Source organism: Erinaceus europaeus, chromosome 21, assembly GCF_950295315.1.
Source record: "Erinaceus europaeus chromosome 21, mEriEur2.1, whole genome shotgun sequence".
NCBI classification, from domain to species: domain Eukaryota; kingdom Metazoa; phylum Chordata; class Mammalia; order Eulipotyphla; family Erinaceidae; genus Erinaceus; species Erinaceus europaeus.
The window spans coordinates 11,079,494-11,094,332 of record NC_080182.1 but is presented as its reverse complement, the minus strand read 5'-3'; the positions used below and the strand labels follow the sequence as shown (position 1 = coordinate 11,094,332).

Sequence of the window (14,839 nt, the reverse complement as noted above, 5' to 3'; positions counted from 1 at the left end):
CCAGTTAAGGGCTAGAACCCTTCTTAAAGTTTTACAGTGAGAATGGCTAATTTTGTAGCTTTCTTCACATTTTTAAATTTTAAAAGCCACAGAGGCTTCACGTGTGTTTTAGAAGGCTGACTGGTACAGATCCCAGCTCCATTTCATGGGAAATTGGCTGTGTTCAGTTGCTCCTTACAGCAGCCAGCTGGAAGATTATTCCATTTCCTTTGCAGTGTTGGTTGGGCTGGCATCTGCAATGGTAGCCAGATAAATGAGATTTCTGTGTAACACCTGCTGGTACCTGTGGGTAAGAAGTTAGAGGTAAAAGTTAAGAGGATTGTTTTTACTGAACATGAAGAATAGTAGCAACCTAGAAAGTTCACCCATTCTTTTTTTTTTTTTAAATTACCTTGTTGCCCTTGTTGTATTGTTATAGTTATTGTTGTTGTTACTGATGTCACCGTTGTTAGATAGGACAGAGAGAAATGGAGAGAGGAGGGGAAGACAGAGAGGAGGAGAGAAAGACAGACACCTGCAGACCTGCTTCATTGCCTGTGAAGCGACTCCCCTGCAGGTGGGAAGCCAGGGGCTCAAACGGGGATCTTTATGCTGGTCCTTGTGCTTTGCGCTTAACTCTCTGTGCTACCACCTGACTCCCCATTCTTTTTTTTTTTTAATTTTTCCTTTTGTTGCCCTTGTTTTCTTATTGTTGCTGTTGTTATTGATGGTGTCATTGTTGGATAGGAATGAAAGAAATGGAGAGAGGCTGGAAAGACAGAGAGGGGGAGAGAAAGACAGACACCTGCAGACCTGCTTGACTCCCCTGCAGGTGGGGAGCTGTGGGCTCAAACCAGGATCCTTACACCAATCCTTGCACTTTACATCTCGTGCCCTTAACCGCTGCGCTACCTACCGCCCGACTCCCGTTCACCCATTCTAACAGAATGGTTCATCCACTGAATGATTCAGTATTATCAGCCTTCTTAACACATTCAAGCTAAATATATATCTAGAATCACATCCCTTAATATCATACCTACTTCTGGAGGGCAAGTCACAGTCAAACTTGCCTCCTATTCATATTTTCTGTCTCTCCTCTCTTTCTCTGGGCTTCTCTACTCCACTGTTCCAGATAGAAAGTGAGAAGTGGCTGAAGAAATGGCTCGACTGTAATATTAGGCTCTTATGCCTAAGGTTCCCAATTTAAATGTGTATACCAGTGTGTGTTCTGGCTTCTTTCTCTTCTGTTTCATGTGAAACTCATATGTAATCAATAAAATATACCTTAAAGGGAGAGAGAGAAGGAAAAGGGAAGAGAGGCCAACTCACACACTCACACACACACACACACACACTCACACACACTCACACACACTCACACACACACACACACACACTCACACACACACACACTCACACACACACTCACACACACACACTCACACACACACACACTCACACACACACACTCACACACACACACACACACTCACACACACACACACACACTCACACACACACACACTCACACACACACACTCACACACACACACACACACTCACACACACACACACACACACTCACACTCACACACACACTCACACACACACACACACACACTCACACACACACACACTCACACACACACACACTCACACACACACACACTCACACACACACACTCACACACACACACACTCACACACACACACACACTCACACACACACACTCACACACACACACACTCACACACACACACTCACACACACACTCACACACACACTCACACACACACACACACTCACACACACACTCACACACACACACTCACACACACACACTCATACACACACACTCATACACACACACACACACTCATACACACACACCCCAGGAGGTGGTGTAGTGGATAAAACATTTGACTTTCAAGCAGGAGGTCCTGAGTTTAGTCCCCAGCATCACAAGTGCCAGAATAAAACTCTGGTTCTCTTTCTCTTGTTAATAACTAAGTATTTATTTTTTTTAATTAATATTTTTTATTCCCTTTTGTTGCCCTTGTTGTTTTTATTATCGTAGTTATTATTGTGGTTGTTACTGATGTCATTGTTGTTGGACAGGACAGAGAGAAATGGAGAGAGGAGGGGAAGACAGAGGGGGAGAGAAAGATAAGACACCTGCAGACCTGCTTCACCGCTTGTGAAGCGACTCCCCTGCAGGTGGGGATCCGGGGACTCAAACCAGGATCCTTCTGCCGGTCCTTGTGCTTTGCACCACGTGCACTTAACTAGCTACGCTACAGCCCGACTCCCAATAACTAATTACTTTTAGTAAAAATACTTTATTCACTTAAAAGGGTTGGGGAGATAGCAAGATGGTTGTGCAAAAAGACTTTCATGCCTGAGGCACCAATGGTCCCAGGTATAATCCCCAAACACCATCATAAATCAGAGCTGGAAAGGGATCTAGTAAAAAAAAATATCTATATCTATCTTATCTGTTGGTATGCTTTAAAAAACCTCTTCTGTTTCATTTGGTTTAAATCCCCCCTGCTTAACACTATTCTATTTACATAACCACTTCATTCTATTTACATAACCTCTGTTAACAAGCACCACCTTCCCTCCAGGGCATTGGTGGTTTAGTGGTAGAATTCTCACCTGCTCCGCCCTCTCTCCTTGTCATACCCTGATTTTCACCAGTCACTTTTCTCTCCACCCTCTCTGCATCGCATCCTGTTTCCACCCTACTGGGCTAGTATATTTATAAGGACAAGATTGTTTGTAGTTTTTAGTTTAGCTTAGCTCGGCTTAGATTGCGCTGTGTCCTGCATGAATAAAGAGATACTGCATACAACCCAGCCATGAGTCCCGGGTCGTCTGTTATCCGCCCGTGAAGCCAGCCCGGCGAAAACAACATCTATCTCTATCATCTATCATCTATATCTATATATGTATGGAACAAGCCAAACAAACAAACAAAAGTTGTTATGGACTGAGGAGAGAACATAATGAATGGTTATCCAAAAAAAGCTTTCACACTTGAAAGCACCAACAATTCCAGCTTCAATCTATAGCACTAACATAAGGCAGAGCTGAGCTGGGTTCCAGTAAATTAAAAGAAATAAAAACTTTATTCACTTAAAAAGAGAGTGTTGGGGGAGAGAGAGACAGGAAGAGAGAAAAAGGAGAAATGGGGGCCGGGCGGTGGCACACCAGGTTAAGTGCACACAATACATAGCACATGGACCTAGGCAAGGACCTAGGTTCAAGCCCCTGATGTTTTTTTTTCTCTCTCCTTTATCCACCCCCCTCCTCTCTCAAACAAATGTAAATAATGGCCTCTAGGAGCAGTGGATTTGCAGTATTGGCACCACCAAGCTCCAGCAATAACCCTAGAGGCAAAAGAAAAAAAAAAAAGGGAAGGAAAGGAAAGAAATTACAACGTTGGGGATCAGGCAGTGATACATATGGTCAAATGCACATGTTACAGTGCACAAGGACCCAGGTTCAAGCCCCTGGTCCCCACCTGCAGGGGGAAACTTTCACAAGTGATGAAGCAGGGCTGCTGGTGTCTTTCTTATCTCTTTCCTTCTCTATCTTCCCCACCTCTCTCCATTTCTCTCTGTATCTATCCAATAATAAATAAACATATTCAAAAGGAAGGAATGAACCACAGCACTGAAGCTTCTTCCAATGTAATGGAGATTCGGCTAGAAGCTGGGTGGAACACCTTCTGTTAACTGGTCCCCCTGCTCTATCTTTACACCTCTATTCTATTCTATTCTATTCTATTCTATTCTATTCTATTCTATTCTATTCTATTCTATTCTATTCTATTCTATTCTCCACTTAGCAACCAAAGTGATAATTCTACAATTTAAGTCAAGACCACTTTATACCTCCATTTAGAATCCTTCAAAGGCTCCCATCTCATTCTGAATAAAGCTGAGCTTCCCCTGTGAGTTACGTAACCCTGCATGCTTCAGGGCTTTTAGTCACCTCTCTTGAGTCCCCGCCGCTCACCAGATTTTGACCACAGGAGCCTCCTTGCTGTGACTTAAAGATATCTAGCAGGCTCTTGCCTACATGGGTGCTTTTCCACCTAATGCACAGCTGGTTCTCTCACACATGAGATGCCACATCATATACAGACAACATACAACAGCGTGCCTCTGCCCACTCACCCCACTTTATCCCTACTCAGAGCCCTATTATATGATCTCATCTCAAGATTCTAGTGTCAAGAATGGAAGTCCTGTGAGAACAGACAAAGAATCTATTTTGGCACTAATTCTCCAGTACCTGCAGCTGTCTGATACTCAGTAGTACTTATAAAATATGTGACCAACAAATTTTAGAAAGGGCTGAGCTTTTTTTTACTTTTTAGGTATTTTTAAAAATTTTATTTATTTATTCCCTTTTGTTGCCCTTGTTATTTTATTGTTGTTGGATAGGACAGAGAGAAATGGAGAAAGAAGAAGACAGACAGACAGGGGGAAAGAAATACAGACACCTGCAGATCTGCTTCACCGCTTGTGAAGCGACTCCCATGCAGGTGGGGAGCCGGGAGCTCCAACAGAGATCCTTACTCCGGTCCTTGCGTTTGGCGCCAAGGACCCGCTTGACCCGCTGCGCTCCCGCAGACTCCCAGGGCTGAGCTTTTCATGATCAATGTGAGCTTACTATAGTAGTGATTCTCAGCTGCAATGTAGAATTTTCTACCCAGGAAGACAAATCAGACTAGTGGTGAGGAAACATGGCCTGGGCAATGCCAAAAAGTCCAAAAATTTTGGATGACCTTTCCAGAAAATTTATTCATGAAGGAAAAGAGGAGGAGAAAGACGAGAATCAGAACATCGCGAGGCTGGGGATTGAACTCTGCAACCCATGCAGTGCACTACCTCCTGGGCTGCCTACTTTCTTCTTATAGGTTGACAGCACCAAACCTAGTATTTTATAGCTATTTTCCATGTAGAAAAACGACGACATGTCTACTTTAAACCAGAAAAGCAAGTCACTAAATGTCAGAGTTCAATGTAAAGCACAGTCCCTAAAGGAGGACACCTTTACATGGCTGCATAGTACATTCGTTTACTCTGCAGAATTCAGCTTTTCTTTAACTTGGCAATCTCTTCTTCATCTCTGTGCGCTACAGGCTAATTGCAATTGGAAGTGGATGGGAACTTAGCAGTCAAATGATCTGACCCCCTCGCTCAAGTGGAAAAGCATGAGCCGACCATCTTTGGGTTAATGGCCAATGCTCTCCAGTCTCCCCCTGGGCTGCTCACCCCACCCAGCTGCCACCACCTCCCGTTGCTTACAGTGCATGGGCAGGTAAGCAACAAGCAGCCTGTCTGGACAGTCTGGGGACAGCCTGCTGTATCCCACCACCACCCGGGTGTGTGTGTTGTTGTTGGGGTGGGGGGACTTACTGGACGCACTCATGCGCTCGGCCCTTATTCTGATACTCCACGATGCAGCGGATCAACTGGTCATTCTCCTCCAGGAGCTGTCAGGACCAAAGGGTCAGGGCAGAGCTCAGCTCGGCGGAAACACACACACACACACACACACACACACACACGCGGCGGCTGGCTCCTTCTCGGCTCTCCAGGCCGCACCTGGCGCACACCTGGCGCACCTGCACACACCTGGCGCACCTGCGCCCCAGGCTCCGCTGGGCTGCCACCCTCCAGGGACCTTCCCGCACCGCCGCCCTCCAGGATACCCCTCCTTTGCCCGCGCCGGCGCTCACCCGCTGGATAGTCTCCTGATTTACTTCCGCCTTGCCTCGCATCCAGTCCGGCACGAAGGCCACTGACATCCTAGGAACCCGGCCCGGAGAAGCCCTCCGCGTAGAACCACAGCCAACCAGCTACCGCGGAAGCGATGCGGATGCGGCCCGCTGGGTTCGCGAGAGGTGTGGCCTGCGGGGCGCATGCGCATCGCGTCATCTGCCTAGAGGGCGAGGGGACGGGAGGAACGTCCCTTGCGATTGGACACCAAGAGTGATGCCTCGCCAGGCCCCGCCCCCAGGGGAACTGCCGTTAGCGTACCCTTTGCGCCTGCGCAGTCTTGCAAGCTGGCCCGGGCTGGGGCCGTGTCAGCTCTTCCCCAACAAGCTCTTTTAGGCATCGCTCTGGCCATATCTGGGCTGCATCTGGAGTGCCAACTGCAGGTGTTGCTTGCAGCCTAAGCAAACACTGCAGGGCTCGGGGAAACACTAATGCCAGTTTTATTCTGTTTGAGGAAGCAACTGCCTTCTGTTCCTGTTTTTTCCTTTAGGGAATCATAATCCCTGTGCAATTTAGAGCCCAAGAAAGTACTATTCCCCCCCCCCCCCATTTTACAGATGATAAAACTGTGAGAGATGGTTAGATTTTTCTCTTCAAGTGACTCCTGCAGGTGGGGAGCTGGGGCTCAAACCGGGATCCTCACACCGGTCCTTGTGCTTTGTGCACGTGCGCTTAACCCGCTGCGCTACCGCCTGACTCCCCGACATTTTTTTAAAGTGTGTGCACTTGTAAAGCACTGGGAAAGGGGGCCAGGTGGTGGCGCACCTGGCTGAGTGCACGTTACACATGAGGACCCAGGTTGATGCCTCTGGTTCTCACCTGCAGGGGCAGCTTCACAAGTGGTGGGACAGTGCTGCAGTGTCTTTTCTTACTTCTGTCTCTCTTAATCTTTCTCTCTGTGTGTTTCACCTCTATCAGAAAGAGAGAGAAGGGTAGGACGGGAGGCAGGAAGGGAAGAAGGAAGGAAGGAAGGCGAGCATGTAAAAGTGGCTGTCGAGAATGCTGGAGCCGTGCATACACTAAGCTTCAGCAGTAACCCCCTGGTGACCAAAAAAAAAAAAAAAAAGACAATTGGGAAAAATCTTGACAGGTCTTAGTGATTTAATGGGGAGTGGAGGGAGAAAGAGGAATTAGGAAAGACTGGCTTTGGCAACTGAGAGAATGGTAGTGCCATCTATCGGTGGAGGTTGGTAAGTGTGGGGGAGCAACTGAACTGGAGGTGAGAGTGAAAAATTCAACTGTGGACAAGTACCGTTTGAGGTGATGTCAGATGAAGATGCTGAAGTCCATGGGTAGGTGTTTGGGCCTGGAACACAGGATCAAAGGTTGGGCTGGAAATATAAGCCCTGAGATGAATCACTTGTAAGAAATAGTCTGGAGTCATGCAATGGATGGAATTGCTCAAGGAAAGTGTGTTGGTTTCCCTCATGGAAAAGGAGAAGAAACTATAAAAGTGAAGGTGGAAGAGAATGAGAGAAGAAAGACTAGAGAAGTAAGAGGAAGTTTAAGTCCAGGAGAATGTTTAGTCAAAGTACTTAAGAAAAAGAATGAGCCTCTTTTGGCTAGCTAGATAGCACATGGTAGAGATGCAATAGTCTTTTAATTGGGTGGATAGAATTAAATCCCAAGGAACTGAAAGAATCCCTTCTGAAGACACTGGGCTGCTAACTACATCCTCAATGGTCAAAAAGCAGAGCAGAATACCCTACCTGTGGTGATTTTTTTATTCCCTTTTGTTGTCCTTGTTGTTTTATTGTTGTAGTTATTATTGTTGTTGTAATTGATGTCATCGTCATTGTTAGATAGGACAGAGAGAAATGGAGAGAGGAGGGGAAGACAGAGAGGGGGAGAGAAAGACAGACACCTGCAGACCTGCTTCACCGCCTGTGAAGTGAGTCCCCTGCAGGTGGGGAGCAGGGGGCTTGAACGGGGAATCCTTACTCCGGTCCTTGCACTTTGCGCCATGTGTGCTTAACCCGCTGCACTACCGCCCGACACCTCTGTGGTGATGTTTTTACCCTACCTGTCATAATATCCCATAGAAACCATCCTAATAACTACCTACCCAAGCCTCCAGATACTGTAAGGATATATGATACCGTATTTCAGCCACCCCCCCTCAGAGAAAAATTCCAAGATGATGAACCATGCAGTGGTGCACCTAGTTAAGCACCATATTTCCATGCACCAGGACCCAGGTTCAAGCCCCAGGTGCCCACTTTCAGTGGGGAAGCTTCACAAACAGTGAAACAGTGCAGTCTCTCTCCCTCTCTCTCTCTCTCTCTCTCCCCTTTTATTTTTTCTCCCTTCTCAGTTTCCCTCTGTCCTATAAAAAAAAAAAGAAAGAAAGAAAAAGAAAAGAAAAAGAATTCAAAAGGTGGTCTGGGAGGTGGTGCAGTGAATGGGGCTTTGGACTCTCAAGCATGAGGTCCTGAGTTCGGTCCCTGGGCAGCACATGTACCAGAGTGATGTCTGGTTTTTTTCTCTCTGTCCTATCATTTCTAGTGAATAAATAAATAAAATCTTAAAAAAGAAAGCATGAGAACAGGAGGTAGGACAGCAGTGACAAATGCCAGTGAAAGTCAAGTAGACCTTTGTTGTTCTTGGTGCGAGAGCTTTCAGTGAAGTGGAGAGGCAGAAGGCAGAAAGACAAGGTTTATCCATGGAATCCTCAAACACCAAAAAAAAAAAAAAATTTTTTTTTTTTTTTTAAGAGTGGAAGCTCTGGGATGGATGCAGGAAACTTTGAAGCTGATGAGTTTCTCTGTGAGGTTTAGGATGTGGCCTGAGAAGAGAGGAACAAGGAGGCCTGGAAGAGAAAGCTTCAGGGGCCTGGAAACAAAATGATCACTGCTATTCCTGAGCCATAACACCCACACCAACCAGAAGTATAAGACCCTCTTCTTATTATTCTGTTTTAGATTTTTTAAAAATTGTATTTCTTTTATTTTCCCTTTTGTTGCCCTTGTTTTATTATTATTACTTTTATTTTTAAAAATACTTATTTATTTATTCCCTTTTGTCACCCTTGTTATTTTATTGTAGTTGTTGTTATTGATGTCGTTGTTGGATAGGACAGAGAGAAATGGAGAGAGGAGGGGAAGACAGAGAGGGGGAGAAAAAGACAGACACCTGCAGACCTGCTTCACCACCTGTGAAGCGATTCCCCTGCAGGTGGGGAGCCGGGGGCTCAAACCGGGATTCATGTCAGTCCTTGTGCTGTGCAGCACGTGCGCTTAACCTGCTGCGCTACCGCCCGACTCCCCTGCCTTTTCTTTTTCATCTCGCATTAAAAAAAAATTCTCTTTATTCATTTGTTGGACAGAAACAGCTAGAAAGCAAGAGGGAAGGGGGTGATAGGAAGGGAGACCGAGGCTGCAGCCCTGCTTCTCCACTCGCAAAGCTTTCCCCCTGCAGGTGAGGACTGGGGGCTCAAACCCGGGTCCTTGTGCAGTGTATCATGTCTGCTCAACCAGGTGCGCCACCACCTGGCCCCTCATCTTGTATCTTTTCTGACCTAACCTCAGGATCATTTGTCTTAAAGAACAGTCCTCAATGGGGGAGGGCACTGACTGCACAGAGGTACGATATCAGGAGAGAGAGAGAGATCCCTGAAGGACGTCTTAGACTTCCTTTTCTTTCCTTTATTTTCTTGACTACTGGGGCTTCACCATTTCAGGTTAACTTTTTCAGATAGAAAGACAAAGACAGGGAGTCAGGCGTTAGCAGCGGGTTAAGCGCACGTGGCACAAGTGCAAGGACCGGTGTAAGGATCCCGACTGGAGCCCCCAGGTTCCCCACCTGCAGTAGAATCACTAATCCCTAGCACTGCAAAAATGGTATCATCTGTTTTCCATCTACACCATGCCTCGGCCTCGTGTGAGCTTAATGTGCAGCTTGACCATACGAGAATCCGGCATGAAGCCCAGCCAGTCTATCTTGGCGTTACTCTCGATCGCACCCTGTCATTTCACGATCATCTCATAAAAACTGCAGCAAAGGTGGGTGCGAGGAATCACATCATTGCAAGACTGGCCAGCTCCTCATGGGGCGCGGGCGCTTCCACACTACGATCATCATCTCTGGCATTATGCTATTCCACTGCAGAATACTGTGCCCCAGTTTGGTTCCGTAGCCCCCATGTCCACTTGGTCGATTCCAAATTATATTCCTCCATGAGGATCATTTCTGGAACCATCCGTTCCACCCCGGTTCCATGGCTGCCAGTTCTTAGCAACATCGCCCCGCCAGATATTCGTCGGGATGCGGCATCATCTAAGTTCATTTCCCACGTCTACGCTCGACCAGACCTGCCAATATACGCGGATATCTTCGCCCACCCTGTCCAACGCTTGACGTCTCATCGTCCAATCTGGTCCCCTACGCCTACACTGAACTTCTCTGTTCCAGACTCTTGGAAACAGAGTTGGCAGTCAGCTGAGGTAAAGAACACACACCTCATCACAGACCCCTGCAAGCGTCAACCCGGCTTTGACCTAGCACTTTATGATTGGGCCCTCCTCAATCGCTATCGAACAGGCCATGGCCGGTGCGCCGCTATGTTCCATCGCTGGGGAGCCAGAGACGACCCGAACTGCCCCTGTGGCTCCAGACAGACTATGACCCACATAGTCAACGACTGCCACCTCTCCAGATTCAAAGGAGGTCTCGAAACTTGACATCAGGCTCAACCTGACGCTGTTGACTGGCTACGGAAGAAGGGCAAACGCTAGAAGAAGAACAGGCGGTGAAGCAGATCTGCTGGCAGGTGTCTGTCTTTCTCTCCCCCTCTGTCTTCCCCTCCTCTCTCCATTTCTCTCTGTCCTAACAACGACATCATCAATAACAACAAAAATAACTACAACAATAATAAAAAAACAACAAGGGTAACAAAAGGGAAAATAAATTTAAAAAAGAAAGAAAGAAAGAAAGAAAGAAAGAAAGAAAGAAAGAAAGAAAGAAAGACAAGGACATAGTGACAGAGGGAAAGAGATGCCAACACCCATGCTTCCTCTCAGTGCTATAGAGACTAGGCTCAATCTGGGTCATGTACGTGACCAAACAAGTGCACCGTCCAAGTGAACCATCTTACCTTAGATTCTATCATAAATTTATTCGGTCCTTTTATATTTTTCTCTGATTATGTCAGCCATTCTTTAATTCCCACCTGTGTGGTGGTAGCATACTCCTCCCTCACCTCTCTTGATAGACAGGAAGACAGAGACTGAGGGAAGAAAGGAAAGAGGCAGGCAGGCAGGCAGGGAGAGACTACAGAACCTCAGCTTTCTTCAGTGTGGTGGTGGGGGGTGGGCTCAAACCTGGGTCCAGCACGTTATCCAAGTGAGCTATTTCACCTGCCCAAAGTGATATTTTTCAAGGCCTGTGTCGAGCCCAGACATTTACACTGAATTACAACCTACATATCCAACTGCCTGTATTCTTACCAGAACTCTCTCAAAGGTGCCCTCAACTTCAGCTTATCTGAGATGGAAGTAGAGATCAATGTTCTCTAAAAATCAGATCATAGGCCTCTGGGAATATACCTAAAATAGACTTCCTAGTTTCTTCCCACATGAAGGTCCCAAATCTCATTTGCCATTTATTTATTTATTCCCTTTTACCCTTGTTTTTATTGTTGTAGTTATTGTTTTTGTTGTTATTAATGTCATTGTTGTTGGATAGGACAGAGAGAAATGGAGAGAGGAAGACAGGGGTTGAGAAAGACAGACACTTGCAGACCTGCTTCACCACCTGTGAAGGGACTCCCCTGCAGGTGGGGAGCCAGAGGCTTGAACCAGGATCCTTCCGCCGGTCTTTGTACTTTGCGCCATGTGTGCTTAACCCACTGTGCTACCGCCCGACTCCCTCATCTGTTCTATTCTTACCTTTAGGTTCCTGATTATTAAACATTTTGCCCTTCTTTCTATCTTCAGGCTTTACAGCCACCAAGTTACAGATGCTACCATGATGCCAACCTGACTTCCCTGGGCAGATGACCCCACCAGTGTGCCCTGGAACTCCACCTCCCCAGAGCCCTGCCCCACTAGGGAAAGATAGAAACAGGCTGGAGTTATGGATCCATCTGCCAACGCCCATGTCCAGCAGGGAAGCAACTACAAAGCCAGACCTCCCACCTTCTATACCTCATAATGACCCTGGGCCCATACTCCCAGAGAGAAAAAGAATCAGGAAACTTCCCATGGAGGGAATGGGGTACAGAACTCTGATTGTGGGAATTGTGTGGAATTGTACCCTTCTTATCCCAGTCTTGTTGATCATTATTAAATCACTAATAAAAAGAAAGTTTAAAAAAATCAGATCCTCTCCTAGTCTAGATTTAAAAAAAATATTTATTTATTTATTCATTCCCTTTTGTTGCCCTTGTTGTTTTATTGTTGTAGTTATTGATGTCCTTGTTGTTGGATAGGACAGAAAGAAATGGAGAGAGGAGGGGAAGACAGAGAGGGGGAGAGAAAGACACCTGCAGACCTGCTTCACCGCTTGTGAAGCGACTCCCCTGCAGGTGGGGAGCCGGGGGCTCGAACTGGAATCCTTATTCTGGTCCTTGCACCTTGTGCCACCTGCACTTAACCCGCTGCACTACCGCCGACTCCCTCCTAGTCTAGATTTAAGTGAACCTCTCCATTAACTGTTCTCTCTCTCAAGGCTAAATCATGGCTTGAAGCTACTAAATCACCATGCCACATCCAATTCACTACCAAGTCCTGTTGATTTTGTTCCTAAATTTCTCTGTATGCTACCAAGCTCCAGGTTAACCTTCTCCTGCCCAGTTGAATGCACTGGCAGGTCTGCAGGCGTCTATCTTTCTCTCCCCCTCTGTCTTACCCTCCTCTCTCCATTTCTCTCTGTCCTATCCAACAATGACGACATCAATAACAGCAACAATAAAAAAACAACAAAGGTAACAAAAAATAAAATAAATAAAATCATTTATTTATTATTGGATAGAAACAGAGAGAAAAAGGGATGGATGTAGAAAGGGAATGAGAAAGAGAGAGAGAGAGACCTGCAGCCCTGCTTCATCACTTGTGAAGCTTTCCCCCTACAGATGGTGAGCAGGGGCTTGAACACCAGTCCTTGTGCACTGTGATGTAAGCACTTAACTAGGTGTGCCACCACCTGGCTCCCTGCATCTGCTTCTTAGCTGGTCTCACTACAGTTTCTTTCCTTTTTTTTTTTTTTTTTTTTTCCATTTTTGACCTTAACTTCATAGCAGTCAGAGTGATACACTTTTCTATTTATTTACTTGTTTTGATAGAGACAGAGGGCTTCAGTGAGAAGGAAGAGAGTGACACTGGCAGCACTGCTTGTGAAACTTCCTCCCTGGAGGTGGGGTGGGGGACTTGAGCCCCAGGCCTGCCCCCCACCTGGTAACATGTGTGTTCATACTGTACCAGGCGTGCTACTGCCAACCCTCAAAGTGGCATTACCAAATGCGAATCTGAGCAGTTTTTCACTGGTCCAAACTATTTACTGTATCATGGTCTGGATTCTGTTTTCTCTGTAGTGGTTCTCAATCCACTTCTTTACTCTGGGTTTTTTAATTTTTTTCCTTTTGTTGTTATAATATAGCTAACAAAATTTACCCTTTTAACCACTTTTTTTTTTTTTTTGCCTCCAGGGTTATTGCTGGGGCTCAATGCCTGCACCATGAATCCACTGCTCCTGGAGGTTACTTTTCCCTTCTTTTGTTGCCCTTGTTATTGTAGCCTTGTTGTGGTTATTATTGTCGTTGCTGATGTCATTCCTTGTTGGATAGGACAGAGAGAAATGGAGAGAGGAGGGGAAGACAGAGAAGGGGAGAGAAAGATAGACACCTGCAGACCTGCTTCACCGCCTGTGAAGTGACTTCTCTGCAGGTGGGGAGCCTGGGGCTCGAACCAGGATCCTTAAGCTGGTCCTTGTGCTTTGCGCCACGTGTACTTAACCCACTGCACTACTGCCCAACCCCCCCATTTTAACCACTTTGAATGTGGTATTTAGTTACACTGTTGTGTAACCATGATTGCCAAACTCCTCCAGAACTTTAAATTTTTTTTTCTAACTGAAATATTGCACCTTTGAAACATCAACATCTTATTCACCTTCCCTGTGTTTCTTTTTATCTGTCAAAGAACCTTTACTAATATATATATATGTGTGTGTTTTTTTTCTTGATACTATGACTTCAAGCAAAATGACCTTTGGTAAAAGCATACCATCAACATTTTTCTGTTCAATTGTCAGCTAGGTTTTTTTTTCCCCCCTCTTTGTCAGTTACTATTGAGCTATGTTGAACAAAGTAACCTATTTGCCACTCTTTCAGGAACTGCTATCCACATTCTTCCTTCTCTGAAACGCTCTTTCTTTCTTTTTTGCTTAGTACTCAGATTCCTGTGAAGTTCTTACTGAATTTTTCACTGCCACCTACTCAGTCTCAGACTCCCAAGACCAGTAGTTTTTGAAATTATCTCATAAACCTTGCTATTCTCTGAAAAAATACCTGTCTCAGTATTTAGGCTACTCTCATTTTGTTGTTTCCACCAAAAGCACTAGTCAGCTCTGCCTTATAGCCATTATGCCATCTCCCCAGCCCTCTTTCATCCATCCTAAGAGAAACAAAGCTCACTGTATTTCCAGTCTCTGGCACAGTGCCTGGCACAGTGCTTAAAATGCAATGGATGAGTGCACCGAGGAACTCTGCTTCTGAGTCTCCCTTGTGCTAGCCGAACTGTGTTTTTCTGTTCTTGCAGGGGCTCACCTTCAGATAGAGACGGAGAGGGTGAGGATAGATGGCATAATGGTTATGCAAAGAGACTCTCATGCCTGAGGCTCCAAAGTCCCAGATTCAATCCCCCCTGCACTCCCATAAGCCAGAGCAGAATAGTGCTCTGGGGAGGAAAACAAAAACAAACAAACAAAAAAGAAAAATGAAAAAGGGGGCCGGGTGGTGGCACACCTGCTTGAGCGCACATGTTACAGTGCTCAAGGACACAGGTTCGAGTCCCCGGTGTCTACCTGCAGGAGGAAAGCTTTGCGAGTGGTGAAGCAGAGCTGCAGG

At 46.1% G+C, this 14,839-nt stretch overlaps 1 protein-coding gene across 1 annotated transcript; it reads right to left on the bottom strand.

Annotated features, from left to right (window-relative positions):
- SS18L2 (SS18 like 2) lies at positions 1 to 5,913 on the bottom strand. Its single transcript, XM_007517384.3, has 3 exons — positions 5,739 to 5,913; positions 5,416 to 5,492; positions 1 to 283 (listed from the first exon to the last, which is right to left on the bottom strand). Exons 1-3 carry the CDS (start codon positions 5,805 to 5,807, stop codon positions 196 to 198), a joined length of 234 nt encoding a protein of 77 aa, XP_007517446.1. The 5' UTR covers positions 5,808 to 5,913; the 3' UTR covers positions 1 to 195.
- Between the last annotated feature and the right edge of the window lie 8,926 nt (positions 5,914 to 14,839).

Excerpts from the sequence above, each read along its gene's own strand:
- SS18L2 (XM_007517384.3), bottom strand. The coding sequence starts at position 5,807 with ATGTCAGTGGCCTTCGTGCCGGACTGGATGCGAGGCAAGGCGGAAGTA. Across the intron at positions 5,493-5,738 it reads ATCAGGAGACTATCCAGCGG|CTCCTGGAGGAGAATGACCA; the intron begins GTGAGCGCCGGC and ends TGGTCCTGACAG. Across the intron at positions 284-5,415 it reads CGAGCGCATGAGTGCGTCCA|GTACCAGCAGGTGTTACACA; the intron begins GTAAGTCCCCCC and ends TCTTACCCACAG.